Genomic DNA, 15,969 nt, shown 5'->3' on the forward strand with positions numbered 1-15,969 from the left:
CCCTTCTGGAAGCTAGGTTAGCGATAGAAATGCTTCGTTCTTGAAAACTGCTAAGACATTTGCAAACTGAGGGTGTTAGCTCTTCTGTATTATTCTTTTTAAAAGCTTTCTTTTGCTGGGGGATTTTTTTCTTTCGTCAAATCAAGGGTCATTAAATCTTTCTATAGGATAATGAATAAGAAAAAGAAATATGGATAATGGGTCCCTCTCCTTCATGTCCTCCTCTGGTCTTTCCCCTCCTTTTTATTTTTTTTTTTTAAAGATTTTATTTATTTATTTGACAGAGACAGAGCACAAGCATGGGGAGCAGCAGGCAGAGAGAGAGAGAGAAGCAGGCTCCTCACTGAGCAGGGAGAGCCCCATATGGGGCTCAATTCCAGGACCCCGGGATCACAACCCAAGTCGAAGGCAGAGCTTAACTGACTGAACCACCCAGGGGCCAGCTCCCCCCACCCCCCCACCTTTTAAACAAGTATTTTCTAATCCATCCAGATAGATGTCCTAATATGAATATTTTGCTTGATTAAATCCCTGGCGCATTGACCTTCATACTCTTAAAATTTAGGGAAGGAAGGAGAAAGAAAATTTAACACCTATAGTGTACAGGCACTCAACAAGCTGCTTTACGGACTTCATCTGAGCCTTCCAGTGACCCTGGATCTTTCCAGTTTTACAAATAGAGATAAGATAGCCTGTCCTAGGTGGCCAGTAGCAGAACTGAGATCTGCAGCTTTGTCTATGGTTCCTGAAGACTGTACCTTTCCTCCCAGTGCACTGCTTCCGTGCAGTAACAATGTCATATGGAATCCATGCTTCGTTATTAACACGGTCATTATAAATGTCATTAATAGCCCCCATTTGTCGGATGACTAGCAAATACCAGGCAGTATGCTAAAAACTTCCAGCTTCTCTGGGCGCCTGGGCGGCTCAATCCGACTCTTGGTTTCAGCGCAGGTCATGATCTCATGGGTTGTAGGATCAGGCCCGGCCTCCGGCTTTGTGCTCAGCGAGGAGTCTGCTTGGAGATTCTCTCCCTCTGTCCCTCCCCACACTTGTGCCTGCACCTGCTGTCTCTCTCTCTCTCTCAAATAAATAAATACATCTTAAAAAAACAAAACAAAACAGAAGGAGGAATGAACGATGAGAGACTATGGACTCTGGGAAACAAACTGAGGGCTTCAGAGGGGAGGAGGGTGGGGGACTGGGATAGGCTGGTGATGGGTAGTGAGGAGGGCACGTATTGCATGGTGCACTGGGTGTTATACGCAAGTAATGAATCATGGAACTTCACATCAAAAACTAGGGATGTACTGTATGGTGACTAACATAATATAATAAAAAAATATTATTATAATAAAAAACAAAAAACGAACTTTCAGCTTCTCTCTAATGTGCTCCCAGCATTAACTTTACATGGAGTTATTACCTTTGCTTACAGATGAAATAACGGAGGTTTGGGAATATAACAAGTTAATACAATTAGCAAGTGTTAAGAGCCAGGCCTCAAACCCTTTCTTTCTTAACAGTGATGTTACATCATCCAGAATCCCACCATACGGCGTTAAACACTTCTCTGCTCAGAAGTGTTAGCAATAGAAAATAAAACTGAAAAAAAAAAAATCCTCATTCTCATGACCTACACTCCCACATAAGGGGAGGTTCCAGAGTCTGAGAATGCTAATCTCCAGCCTCAGTCTGGAACATTCCCTCTCTGAGTTCTCGAAGTCAGTGGTTCCCAAATCTGCATGTGCATCAGAGTCACCTGCGGGCTTGTCAAAACAGAAGGCCCTGCGCCCCACTCCAGAGTGCTTTAGGAGGTTGGGGGTGGCATGTCTAACAAACTCCTGGTCATGCTGATGCTTGGAGAATGACTGCTCTGGTGTGAGAGAAAGCAGGGCTTGGGCACTTCCTGCCATGGCAGACTTCAACGTGCACACAATTGTTGATGTAAGTTCTGGAAATGATTCTGTAAATGCAACTTGATTTTTATTCCTTTTTAAAATTGATGGGGAGGAAGGCCACATAACATTGCCCACGATCAAGTGAAGCAGAGGACAGGTGGTACTGGCTCCCGGACCCACGCAACTTCGGGGAAACAAACCCACATTATCGCCAGGGCCCGCGAAGCTCTCATGCCTCAGAGAGTTGTCCTTGGCCGTGCCCAAAAGCACATTGTCATGGAATTCACAGCTGCCCTGCTCATGCCCTGTTGGGGGACATGGCTGACATCTAAGAACCAGGAAACCTTATCCACAAAAGCAATGTGTCCCTTGGCAACACATCACACTGGGGCGCTCCCCTGCTCTGGTTTGAAGCATCAGGTCAGAATTCCAAAGGGGTGTTGCCTCCATCTGGTTGGCATAAATGTAGCTGTTGGCAATGCTTTATCTATGATTCCTACCCAGCAAGATAAGGTCCTGCCAAACCCACTTGGGCTGGTACTCTTTGGTGATAAATTTCTCTTCTCTCGGCGTGTGACCTATGAAGAGACACAGAATCAGAGAGAGGCCGGACTGGCAGGGTTCTCTAAGCTTATCTAATGAAAGCAGCTCTGTGGTTTTACTGATGGGAAACTGAAGCTCGGAGAAATGCCCAAGGCAACTGGAGGCTAGGCCTCACAAGGACCCCTTCCCAGAGACAACCCTCCACGTTCGCCCCAGGACACCATCAAGAAAATGTAACTAGCACAGTTGTTTGGCATCAAGCCAGGTGAAACGTAGACCCATTCTGGGAAAATTCGTTGTCATCTCTGAACAGGGGACTCTTCCCCCATCGCTTATGGTTTTGGTTGTTTCTCAAGTCCCAGCCCTTCCCCCAACTTCGCTCAAGTGATCAGAAGAATCTGGAGTCAAGTATCTGGAAAAATAGCATCATGGTACTTTGGTACCACGGTATCCTTTTAAAAGAGAGCCTCGGGGGCCCAATATTTATCCCAAAGGGGTAAATCTCTGTTCATAAACTATCATTGCTGCTTGTGTGGACGGAGGCCGAGAGGTTTTCTGAACAAAGGAAGTGAGGCAGAGTAGGGCACCTTGGAGCAGAATCTACTGTCCCCGTGTTCTCACCACAGGCAGGTTACCCAAACCCTGAGCCCCTACTTCCTTCTACAGAGGGGAAAATGATATACAACTTGCTGTGTGGTTTTGAGGATCAAAGGAAGTCATCTATGCTGCGTGTAGCACAGAAACAGGGATATCGAGGGCTCGATAGTTTCTGCTCTCTCTTCCACCCTTCCTTCATATCCCACTGAGTGCTAAGGCGAACGCTGGCTCTAAGCTGAGGGCCGAGGAGTGCCCTGCCAGCCACCCGATCCTTCCTGAGGAAGCTCCGAGGGCTGAGTAAATTCCAGCTCTAAATACAGCAGTTTGATATTGCTGTTATTTTGTCCCCTCTACCCCTAAGACGTTGGGTACAAAATGGAACCTGAAAAGAGTAGATAACTCAGTCAGGGAGTGTGTGGCTCGTATCTGACAAAGCTACGGAATTTACTAAATGACTTCCTCCCAAAGGAAGAGAGGAATCCAAAAAAATCCAGAACATTCCCAATCTATTTTGTACCATGTGCTTGAATTAACTCTATATTTGCCCAAAGCACCCAAGGATATCCCATTGATGCGGCCCAAATTTAAATAAAACACGGCCTTCCTAGCAGGTAGAAATCTCGAGCCAACCGTGGCTAATTCCTGCTTGGCCGAGAAGCAGGCAGCCTTCACTATTCACCAGCGCCCTCGGGCATGAACCCAGGAAATGGAGGTATTGTTTGCTGTGTCGAAACAGAGCTATTATGTTCTTAGCTCCCTAATCTCTTTTACTGTACGAAACACAGCAGAAACACTGCAAATCGTTCCTAATTAGGGTAGTTGGATTAAAACGCCTTTTATTCCCCCAGATGCCAGAGAGTATGTCAGGTGTGTTTAAGCTTTGAGCAATTTGTCCGGGATTATTTCTTGGTCAGAGTCCGCCCCCTGAAGTTTGATATAGGCAAGTACAACACAGCCCCGCTGCCTTCTTCACAAAAGACAAATTGTCTTTCCACTTAAGAATCACTTGAAAGGACACAGATTTGGGCATCTTGCCAAAATCTGCATCAGTGTGAAAAACCTTCTAGGTGCTACAGAATGACTATTCTTCAGCCCCTTTATTTGTTCTGAAAGCAACAGGAAAAATTTGGAGAAAATAAGATGGGAATGAGCAAGTCGGGGTCTTTATCTTCCTTGACTCTTGAATCCTTGAAATCTCTCTTGAAATGCTTTTCTTTTTCTTTTTTTTATGATTTTTTATTATGTTATGTTAGTCACCATACAGTACATCCTTAGTTTTTGATGTAATGTTCCATGATTCATTGTTTGCGTATAACACCCAGTGCACCATGCAATATGTGCCCTCCTTGATACCCATCACCAGCCTAGCCCAATCCCCCACTCCCCTTCCCTCTGAAGCCCTCAGTTTGTTTCCCAGAGTCCATAGTCTTTTCTTAGCTCCTGGGATGCACGTTCTCCTGGTTTCCCCCCTACTTAACAGGCTGCTCCTTCTCATTCCCCTTTCCTAGGTCTTCCTCTTCTCCCTACCTCTAGACGATGAGATGCCCAGGCTCAGTGCTTGGACCTCCTCACTTCTGCACTGTACTCACTAGGTTATTTCATCTGGTCCCATAGCTTTAAGCACCATCTTTAGCCCAATAGACTAGTATACACAGTGGCCAACTTGACATCTCAAATTGGAGGTCTCATAGGCATCTCAAAGACCCGGAGTAGCTAGCCAAACCCACATGAGCTTGGACAGCCCTGGGGCCTCTGAGTTCAAGGAAATGAATCAAGGGGACTTCCAACTTTAAGAGAGCCCATGCCCTCTCCAATTTAGACACACACACTCATGCACATTTATTTATATTTAACCATGGTTACGTGGATAAGACTCAAAAAACTATAATTCCTGCTTCTCAGAGAAAATCTCTGTTAACTGTTTTAGCTCATTCTTGTGATAGTTATTTCCATATTTCTAAGTATCATGATTATAGGTTGTTTCTTGGTTTCTCAGTTTTATTGATTTCCAAACACAAGGCAAGAAGATTTAGATCTCTTCTGCTGTCCCCCCAAATAGACATCTTATTCTCCACCTTCCCAAACATTTATATTGTTATTATCTCGGGTATAAAAAAATCACTTTGCATGATTGGTATCCTGTATACTCTATTCATAGTTGAGCTGGGTAGTAGGTTTAATTACTTTTTCTTTTCTGCACATTTTGTTTCTGTTAGATGTAACACTTGCTTTTTTCTTTTTTCTTTTTCACTTGTTCGGATTTCTGTGTTCTCATCAAAATTCATCCCAACCCATCCCCAGGTATGTAAATCTCTTCTAAATAACACTCGGATCTAGTAGGTGTCCTATTATCTGGGGCGCCTGGGTGGCACAGCGGTTAAGCGTCTGCCTTCGGCTCAGGGCGTGATCCCGGCGTTATGGGATCGAGCCCCACATCAGGCTCCTCCGCTGTGAGCCTGCTTCTTCCTCTCCCACTCCCCCTGCTTGTGTTCCCTCTCTCGCTGGCTGTCTCTATCTCTGTCGAATAAATAAATAAAATCTTAAAAAAAAAAAAAAGTGTCCTATTATCTTCACCCCCTTGAGCAATCTCCCTTCACATCCAGCCTGGATCCGCCCCGAGCCGTTGTCCAGGTAGCAACTCCTTTTACCCCCACCCTGGACGCTCCCCCTGCTCTCTCTTCCAATGCACATTTGCACCTTTCGTTTCTGGGGTCCCAAGTCTTTTTCTTCTGGTTTATTGCCACATTTGGTATAGTGTATTTCCCAATAGCTTTTGGGAAAGGAAGAATTGCAGGAAATTTTATGGAGAATTTCTATGTCTGAAGAGATCTTCTTTCTTCCTTGCACTTAATTGTTCCTGGGTTGCAATAACTTTTTCTCAATATTTTGAAACCATTCTCCCCTGTTATCTTAGCTGACAATGGAACTGGAAAGAGTGTGATAATATTCTGATTCTGACCTTTTACATGAAGCCTTTTTTTTCCCCCTCTAAAAATGTTTGGATCTTCTTTTTTTCTTCTGTGCCCTGAAATTTCACAATGATGCTGTCTTAGCTGGTTCAGCCGCCTGAATGCCTTATAAACACACACTTATTTCCCATAGTTCTGAAGGCTGTAAGTCCAAGATCAGGACGCCAGTATTGTCAGGTTCTGGCAAAGGCCCTCTTCTGAGATGCAGACTGCCAACTTCGGGCTTTGTCCACACTTGATGGAAGGGGCTAGGGAGCTCTGTGGCGTCTTTTGTAAGAGCACTAGTCCCGGGGCACCTGGGTGCCTCAGTTGGTTAAGCATCTTCTTAGGCTGGCTCAGGTCACGATCCCATGGTCTTGGGATGGATAGCCCTGCCTCAGTCTCCCTGCTCGGCGGGAAATCTGCTTCTTCCTCTCCCTTTGCCCCTCCCCCTGCTCATGCTCTCTCTCTCAAATAAATAAAATCTTAAAAAAAAAAAGCTCTAATCCCATTTCAAAGATCCCACCCTCATGACCCAAATACTTCCCAAGGGTCCCACTTCCTACTACTATCAGCTGGGGGGTTAGGTAGTAACACATAAATTTGGAGGGGCACAAACATAAGTGTGGGTCTATTTTCCCCTATCTTCCCCTTGAGTGTGGCCAGGACCCGTGACTACTTGACAATAGAATATGGTCAAAATATGTGATGTCAATCCCCTGATTACCTCCTGTCATATTCTGTCTTAAAAGCAGACTGGAGTAAGAGACTCTTCTTGCAGACTTAAGGGCGTACGTGGCCACATTGGAGAATCCCATGCGGCAGGGAAGTAAAGATGGCCTCTAGGGTCTCAGGGTAGCCTCTGGCCAACAGCCAGCAAAAAGTCAAGGTTCTCATTCCCACAACTACAAGGAAATGAATTCTGTCAACAACCTGAAATTGGAATTCCCCAGTCAAGCCCCTCGTTGAAAATGCAGCCCATGATTACAGTCTTGTGAGACCCTGAGCAGAACACCCAAGTTAGCTGCACCCGGACTCCCGGTCCATTGAAACTATGAGATAATAAATGTGTATATATTGTTTTAAGCTCCTAAGTGTGTAGCAATTTTTTTTAATTCAGCAATAACAACTATTACAATGTCTTACTCTTTCTGACTCTTTTATTGTTTTTAGTAGCATTTGGGTAAGGAGCTGAGATGAATGTATGTAATCAATGGGTTAGACAAACACGGCATATGACGTGGTCAAACGCATTTTTTTTTTTTTGTCTTTCATCATCCTTATAAAATTCATTCAGTGGGGAAAGCTTTTCCTTCCCACTGGATACGTTCCAGATATTACTCCAACATGCTCCAGCAACAGCAGCGCTGTGGTCACTTTCAATAGCTACCACGCTCTCAGTTTGGTGATTAGGATGCCCACTCCGCTGTGACAGTAATAACTACAAATCATTTGGCATTAAATTTCTCTTCTCCCCCAACTGAGTCCTGCTTTGTGATAGCTGCTTGCACTGGCACATCTGTGCTGAGGGACATTTTTGCTTAGTCTTTCTTATTCTCCTTCCAGCCCATCGTGAGCACTGAGGTTTCTGACCTCCTTTCCCTCAAGCCCAGGGAAGAGAGGTTTGTATTACAAGATGGCGTTGCCTTTACATGGACTCAGGTCTCTCTGGATAATAAGGGAAGGTGCACTCAGGAACTCCATAAATTCCATATCCCTGACCTCTCTCACATGTAATTTCTTTACCTCGTGCAAATTCATCTGTATTCCAGGTGCTCACATGTGACTCCTTCCTCATCCCCTAATCTGGCTTCCTCTCCAGCTTCTTGCTGCTCTTCCTCCCCACTTTGGGTAGTCCTATCACACAGTACCCAAGACAAACCCACATTGGCCATCTCTTGCTTGCCTGTCTCACCATGTACCACGTGTACGGGAAGCACACAGACATGCTTCACCCTGCCAGACCCTAGGCGTGGAGGCTGGTCTCAATGCAGAGACCATTTAGGGCCCCACTACCAGAGCTGCGGCCACAGCTTCAGGCAAGAATCAGAACCCCTCTTCTCTCCTCCCGGTCAGCTGTGTGATCTAATAGAAAGCTGAGAAATCTTTCCTTAGGTTTGAGGTCAAGGGACAAGCATCTCTTCTCTCACCTTTTGGAGAGATGAGGAGGTTCATGGAGTAGCTTTCTCCAAGGAAATGCTCAAAAATTTCTCTTTTGATTTGTATACCTCTGTGGAGTTTGAGACCATCTACTGGTCCCTCGTTATTTTCTTTGAACATCTCACTTTAGTATTTCACGTGTGCTACATCTTGGTGCCACATGGAACCTCATATTTTCGTTTGCTGTATGAATGCCTATTTAATCTGCCACCACTAACCAGAAGTTCCCCGTTGCTCTCTTTATTTGAACATTATGAAGGTTATTCATGTCAGGAGGCCAACAGATACTTGTAGCTCTCAAAGTGGCCCATTCAGAAATCTGTTCTCTGTCCTACTAGAACATGCCTACTGAATGGTCAATGTGTCCCTGGGACTGAATTCAGGTGCACCACCCTGAGTAGGACCTGTTGTGGTAGAGAGCCTGGCTTGCGTACCAAATGGTTGGCACAAATTCACATCCTCCATCAGTGACTCCAAATGGGCATCATGAAAATCCACATCTTCTCTCTTGTCAGTAGGAAAACAGTGAAAGAGTGTGGAGCAGGAACTGTCCAGCCAGGAGTTTGACCTCCGTGGCCTTGCTCTTCACTAAGTGCTGGCACTCACATCTGACCTGTCAAGCCTGAAAGACTGAACTGTTGACTGTGGGTGTAACCAGGCAAAGTGAGGCAGAAACTGGGAGGAAGCTACCCTGAGCCACTCTTAGGCCATGAGCGTCGGGAGCCGTAGAGACATCTAGGATCAGAACTCTTGGCATGGCCGTTGGCATGGCCATCAGAGAGAGGTGTGGGGTTGTGAACTCACCAAAGAGCTTCTATAAGCAGCAACTGTGAATGTGTGAGAGGCAGAACAAGAAAGGGAGGCCAAAGTGGGTGGACCTAGTCAGAGTTACCACAAACGACTGTGCAGATTATGGCCTAGACCACTTTCAGTAACACCATTAATAGTGCAGGTATGAGAATGACACCTTCTTCAGTACACAGTCTGTGAAGCCATATGCGGTGACCCTGTGAGGTTGTCCTTCACCATTCCCTTGGGGACGTCAAGAAATAACTGGGAGAGCATGTTGAAAAAACCTAATTTCAATTAAATAGGCAAATTACTCTAGCTACTTGTTATGGACTGAGCTGTGTCTCGGCAAAGTTCATACGTTGAAGCCCTAAACTCCCATGTGCCTGTATTTGGAGATAAGGCCATTTAGGAACCAATTAATGTTCCATGAGGAGATCGGGGGTGGGGGGGGTCCTCCTCTGGCAGGACTGGTGTTCTTAGAAGAAGAAGAAGAGACACCAGAGACCTCTATTTACATACACACAGAGAAGAGACCGTGTGAAGACACAGCAAGAAGGTGGCTGTCTGTGAGCAGAAAGCGTGGTCTCAGAAAATAACCCTAAAGACAGCTTGACCTTGGGTGTCTTATCCTCCGAACTGTGATAAAATGAATTTCTGTTGTTTAAACCATCCAGTTGGTGGTATTTTGTTATGGCAGTCTGAATTAATATGCTACTATAGAGAGCCATTAAAAGTGGACATGACTTCATCTTGTAATCACGGGTTGCTGAGACTCAGGTCACCAGGGTTACATGTAAAATAGTAACTAGATGATGCAAGACCTCTAGAGGATTCTACAGACCAAGGAGTGTAGGATTCTAATTACAATTACATAAACAATGCCGTTTCCTTCTAGTCTGATTTATATAACCCACTTCCCATTATAATTCAACATCCACAGCTACTGTCCTGGCACTGCCATTCACCATCCGTGTCACCCTGCTCACATTATTTAACCTCTTCGTGCCTTCTTTACCTGCAGCTGTAAAATGGGGGTGCTAATGTTCCCCATTCATAAGTTTATCATAAAGACTAAATGAGTTAATGTAGGCAAGCACTTAGAATAGTGGACACTTGCTTGAAACACTACCTGTGCAGATTTCTAGGATTTCTAAGATTTCTGGAAGTGGGGATGAATCAAAGGGCTCCATCCTTCTGGGCCCAGTAGTCAGGGTTGAGACTCAGGTGAGTCCAAGGGGTGAAAGTATGGAAAGGAAATGTCACTTCATGTGGTGTCTATCCACCTGCTGTTCTGTATCTCATCTAACAGTGGCACTGGCTATACATGCAAAGAATCCCGAAAGTACTTACAGCGGTTATCAAAGAAAACCAGGACGTGTTAGAGTAGCTCAATTTGCCTCTTACATGAAGAGAATTCTGGGGGTAATGAATCTCATATCTGACCTTGTTAGGATTGCGGGTGATTCCCAAAGGCCTTTATGGACTGTAGAACCGGACTAGGAACCAAAGTCCTAAAAATCCCCAGTACCCCTTTACTGGCTTCCCAATCTTCACAAGTCACTCTGCCTCTCTGAGCATCTGTTTCCTCATCTCCGCTTTAGAGCAGCCCGGACACCTCCCTTCACTGGATGGGGGACCAGATGAAAGCACCCTGTAGACTGAAAAAGACTGCATTACCTATGAAATCAGATTGTTATCCTTCCTAACTAATGGCTACAAAGCTGTCTGCAATGGAATTTTTTATTTGATTTCTGATTAAATTTCAAAGTTAAGTGACTAAACCGAAAAGGCAAAAATAAGCACATAATTCAACTCAAAAACTTGGAAGGGGAATGCCCTTTCTCTAGGAAATTTGCGCCAGTGATTTTTTTTTTAAAGATTTTATTTTTATTTTTTTGAAGAGATAGAGACAGCCAGCGAGAGAGGGAGCACAAGCAGGGGGAGTGGGAGAGGAAGAAGCAGGCTCATAGTGGAGGAGCCTGATGTGGGGCTCGATCCCATAACGCCGGGATCAAGCCCTGAGCCGAAGGCAGACGCTTAACGACTGCGCCACCCAGGCGCCCCCATCGCCAGTGATTTTTTGATAGAAAGCACACATGGTCCATCAATGTATCTAAGGTGATTTCATGATGTTTTCTTACTCCAATTCAGATAACCGGAAATGCCACATGAATAATGCTATTTTATAAGAAAGGAAATCACAGTCTGTGGCAGTGAAAAGCTGGTACCACTGACGCAATTTCTAATAAAACCTACTTTTCTACATTTATGAAGTCATTCCTTTGAATCAAACCACATGGAAATAAATCATTCCATTTAACTGAAGATACAAAGAGCAGTGAGGAAGCTGCTGAAAACTTATTATTTTATTCCAGACTCCTAAATCAGAAAATTCCATTTAAGATTGAGCTAATTTTTTCACTGACATTTAGCTGTAAATGTCAAGTTGCTCCAAAAAATTTTTCTTGATTTTATGGTTCGCAGCCTTATTCAGTTGATAAAAACTGAGTTAGCATGATGTCGTTTGAGGATTCTCCAGTATGAGAAACTGTATAAATGCCTAAGAGAGGAAAGAGAGAATAAGAGTTATTGTTTCTATATTGGAATCAAGCATGAGACCAAAACGAAACCAAGCCTATGCAATTCCTTTCAACTCTGGCCAGTTCCAGGAAGATGATAGGGAAAGCTGCAGAAGGCAGTTGGTTGACAGACAGCATTTCATTAATGCCAAAGAGACCTGCATGTGTCAGACATCTCTCATTAGAGAAGAGAAGCATCACATCTTTCAGATACTGTTGGGAAGTGAGATAAAGTAGATTTGAGATCATAAAATGTTATTGCTGGAAGGAAACTTCGTGATCTCTTCGCTTTTCGTTTTACTGATTAGGGACAAATGTCCAAAAGGTTAAGAGGATTGTAAAAAGTACTGAGGCTGGTTGGTGACAGTGATAACAGGATACAAGGCTTCTAGGCGAGCATGTTGAACATTTTGGGAGGGAAGTGCCTTTTCAAGTTCAGAACCTTGAACTTTACTTTGGAAGTCAAATAATTGTGCTTACGATCTAAAATGAATGACCCATTTCTCTGCTTTAATAAAGATATCAACAAAATTCAACATGAAAAGGAAATCGGACACTTAAAGATGACTTCAGCTTGACTTGTAATGCAGTGACTCTCCTTCACCCCCCCTGCTCCACTCCTCCCCCAGGCATAGGGCGACTATTTGCAAGGCTTACAAGAGCTGAATATCCTTGACTTTAGCAACAGCCAATATATGAACATAAAACAATGCATGTCACAGGTGAAGGGGATAGTGCTTTCACACCCATAGCAGGTGGTGGCTTCTCCCTCGGTGGGAACATTTTAGGGAGAAGGGTATGTCTGATGGGGCACAAATACCTGGCCCACGCCCACTGCTCAGCAGCTGGCACAAGAAGGGTGATTCTCCAGTCAAGACACCATCGATGTTCATCTAACCAAACTCCTGCACCCCATGACCCCAGTGATCAAGGTCACCGATTTACAGAATGTCTAAGTGAGGAAATGGCTGTCATTTGTGATGAAATTAAAAGGGACAATAGTGGACTCCATGAGCATCTACTTCCTGCCCCTGTTCTATCAGCCCTGAGCACCAGCCAGATGAGCTCCAAAAACATGGCCAGCTGGTACTCCTGCACTTCTCACTGGTTTTTAAAAGTAGCCCTTCAGGGGCGCCTGGGTGGTTCAGCTGGTTAAGCATCTGGCTTCAGCTCAGGGCATGATCCCAGGGTCCTGGGACTGAGCACCACATTGGGCTCCCTGCTCAGCGAGGAGTCTGCTTCTCCCTCTCCCTCTGCCCCTCCCCTCCTCTTGTGCGTGCTCTCTCTCTCTCTCAAATAATACAAAATAAATAAAAATAAATTTAAAAATAGCCCTTCGTTTTACTTTTCGTTAACCTTTGGCTTATTGTTAACTCACCTTTGTGCTGCAATGGGTTGAAGAGCTTTGGGAATTTGGGTTTGGCAGATATATCTGATGAGTCTTGCTGCATCAAAGAAAAACAAGTCATTCGGGCATTAATAGTATTCTTTTAGTCACGCTCTGCATTTCCTGACATCTTAATGTCATTAGCAATTCGTTGCTTCACTTACGTGGTGCCCTATTCAAGAAATTAGAGTACTCCTTTCTTACCCTTTCTCTGGCTTTAATCTATTTAAAATGCTTAAGAACATATTTCTAAGTAAATTCTGTGTTCCTGTTTATTCTCACAACTTTTGACAACAAACTAGAAAGCAGTTTTAAGGAAGGCATTTCCTTTTGCATGTCCGTGCTTGCATTTCTTTGGTTCCCACATTTATCTCTAGAAGAGGAACCCACAGAGAATAAGACAATAGTTCTACAATAATGGTCTCAAAATAATACTTTGCCTTATTCTCACTCATCTTAGCATTCAAATCCCTTTATGAATAATCTTTTAGTAACTGGAGTAGAGGCTAAATGGAGTTCAAGTTTTTGAAAACCGAATTATCTAATGGAAATAAAATATTTAATAAAAAACGTACTTATGGGGAAAGGTAGACGTTTAAGATAAATTGTGTTTTTGTCCACTCGTTAATTGAATTATTCATTAATTTAACATCTCCTATTGAGTACCGCCATGTGGTAGACACTAGGAATATTGGAAAGAATGAGTTTCCATTTCCTGCCACAGTCCATGTCATGAGGAAGCTAACTCAAGATGGGAGAAATAGGTTCCTGTTATATGCAGTGGACAGCCCAATGATAGCTTCTGATTTTCACTGAAATATATAAATGGTTACCCCATATTGAGCCTTGGGGGGAAAAATTATCATAGGAACAGTAATGAGAAATGTCTAAAAATTCCAAAGCAAAATAATTGATTTTCTAGAATTCAGGACTCAGTAAACATATAAAATGATAGCCCTTAAGAAAAATTCTACAGTCATCATCATTGCATTTAAAACTGCATCCTGCCCCATTTGGAGACAACTTAGATTGCAACACGCTCAGGGACTCCACATGGTCTGGGGAAAAGCAGGCTTTTCAGACATGAAGCTAAGCTGTTGGTCAAATAACAGGACCTGAGTCATTGGAACCATTAATAAATAAATCTCTTCTCTCTGGAGAGAGAATCTGTAGGGGCCACCAGTGTCTGTTTCTCAGTAAAGAGTTACAGAGAACTTGGCCAGGGACAATGAAAGGGACAAGAAGGGGCCCTGAGCCTCCAGCAGAGAGAGGATTTTGAGAGAAACCACACTGTGGGTCCCCACAGTGTCATGGTGGCTTGGGGGGGATGGTCCTTGAGGAGAACATTGTAGGCTTCTTTCATTCTTTTCAGCCAACAACCCAAATTTTCACTACCCTTTTAAGACCCTATTTTACCATCCATTTTTCCATCTCTTAGTGTATAGCCTTTTCTCCTACTTGAAAAACAAAACAAAACAAAACAAAACAAAAAGGTACCCAGGTCTGAATTCTTTCACGCTGTAACCCAATCTGCTTATGTTGCCCTATGTGCATCAGACTGATGCTTCCTGTGTCCGGGGAAGAGGCCGATCCTTCCATCTTCAGTCCAGCCACTCCATCTGCCTTTCCAGGAATCTTCTTCCCTCAATCATCCCCGCCCCCAACCGCCATTTGTCTTCAGACTCTCTAAGACTCTCTGCTGGCTCATCCCTCCCAGCATATGGACTTGCTCACATCCTCGTGACTCAGCTCTACTGTCGCCGCTGGTCCCGAGTCTGTGTCTGGTTTCCACCCTCACTCTTTTCTCTCACGAGTCTCTTGACAGGAACATTCCCACTGAGGTATCTCTTCCTCGCCTTCTCTCTCCTCGACTGCTGTAATCTGGGTTCCTGCTTTACATCAAACTCCCTCAGAAAATTAAAAACACCCATCTTCTCTTCTGCCAAATATACATTTATTTTAAAGCAAATGAGCCACCTAACCTGAAAACAAAGTCATCTGATTTAAAAACGACATGGGGAAGGGAGCGCAAATCCAGGAGATGCAGAGAAAAGCGTCAACACTTCACATTAGAAACAGGGAGGGAAAAACACTGTGGGGCAGCCTTGCTTTTGTTCTTGTTTTAATTTACTTTGGGGTGTTTTTCTCTCTTTGGTTTTCAAATGAGAAAAATGCTCACTTCCTGGCAGGGTGGGGGGCGCCTGTCTCACTTATTAATGACAGGTTTTTCTATACTGCCGTCACATAGGCTGTAGCTCCCTCCTTTTCTTAAGCATAATGAGTGATGTATTAGTTTCACATTCTCTGGTTCAAGAGATTTTAGTTCTCCAAGACATAAACTCGAAATCACAGAAAGTCAGAACTTCTACTTTGAGTAACTAGTCCAACGGTTAATGTCCACGGCTGAAAAAAAATGAAAATCAAGATAAAAAAGATGGCGGAGGAGTAGGGGACCCTATTTCAACCAGTCCCCTGAATTTAGCTGGATATCTACCCAACCATTCTGAACACCCATGAAATCTGCCTGAGATGTAAGAATATATACCTGGATCTCTACAAACAGAATATCTCTGATGGTCTCGAGGTATGAAGTGGGGAGCCATGATGCTGTGCACAGATATTGGAAGATAAACAGAAGGGGGAGGGCCGCCATAAGCTGGTGACGGGAAGGTAACATAACACCCGAGCGCAAAAGCATCCCGTGCTGGGGACTGAGCACAGACTCACAAACTGGTACAGGGGGGAAAGGACTTCAGTGCAGCCCCCAGATGGGATCCAGGGCAGCTCGCGGTTTTAGAAGCACAAAGGGCCGAGGTGTGCCTGGCCCTGGGTTCTACCGCTGGGAGAGCTGCTGTGGGGTGCACAACCCAGGATGCTGTGGGTTTTTAGCAGCACAGACAAAAATGGAGACAGTGTGGCCTGGTGAGCTCAGTGAAGAGCAGAACACGACCTTTCTGTTCTGAGACAGGTCTGGATGCGGTCATTTCTGCTCCGACTCTCAGAAGAGACGCGGAAAGCCGCCAGGGAAAGCTGCCAGAGGACAAAAGCCCAAAAACACTGGT

General features: G+C 44.4%; 1 protein-coding gene across 2 annotated transcripts in view; it reads right to left on the minus strand.

The window, feature by feature from the left end:
• Nucleotides 1-11,284: 11,284 nt before the first annotated feature.
• The window catches only part of ADGRF1 (adhesion G protein-coupled receptor F1), a 45,560-nt gene continuing 40,875 nt past the window's right edge, over nt 11,285-15,969 (minus strand). For both annotated transcript variants that reach the window (XM_057303929.1, XM_057303930.1), the window contains 2 exons: nt 12,899-12,965; nt 11,285-11,501 (listed from right to left, as the gene is read on the minus strand). In XM_057303929.1, the coding sequence (XP_057159912.1) occupies nt 11,428-11,501; nt 12,899-12,965 (141 nt within the window). In that variant the 3' untranslated portion in view covers nt 11,285-11,427. The remainder of the gene's footprint in view (nt 11,502-12,898; nt 12,966-15,969) is intronic.

This window comes from Ursus arctos, unplaced genomic scaffold (assembly GCF_023065955.2).
Source record: "Ursus arctos isolate Adak ecotype North America unplaced genomic scaffold, UrsArc2.0 scaffold_29, whole genome shotgun sequence".
Taxonomy (NCBI): domain Eukaryota; kingdom Metazoa; phylum Chordata; class Mammalia; order Carnivora; family Ursidae; genus Ursus; species Ursus arctos.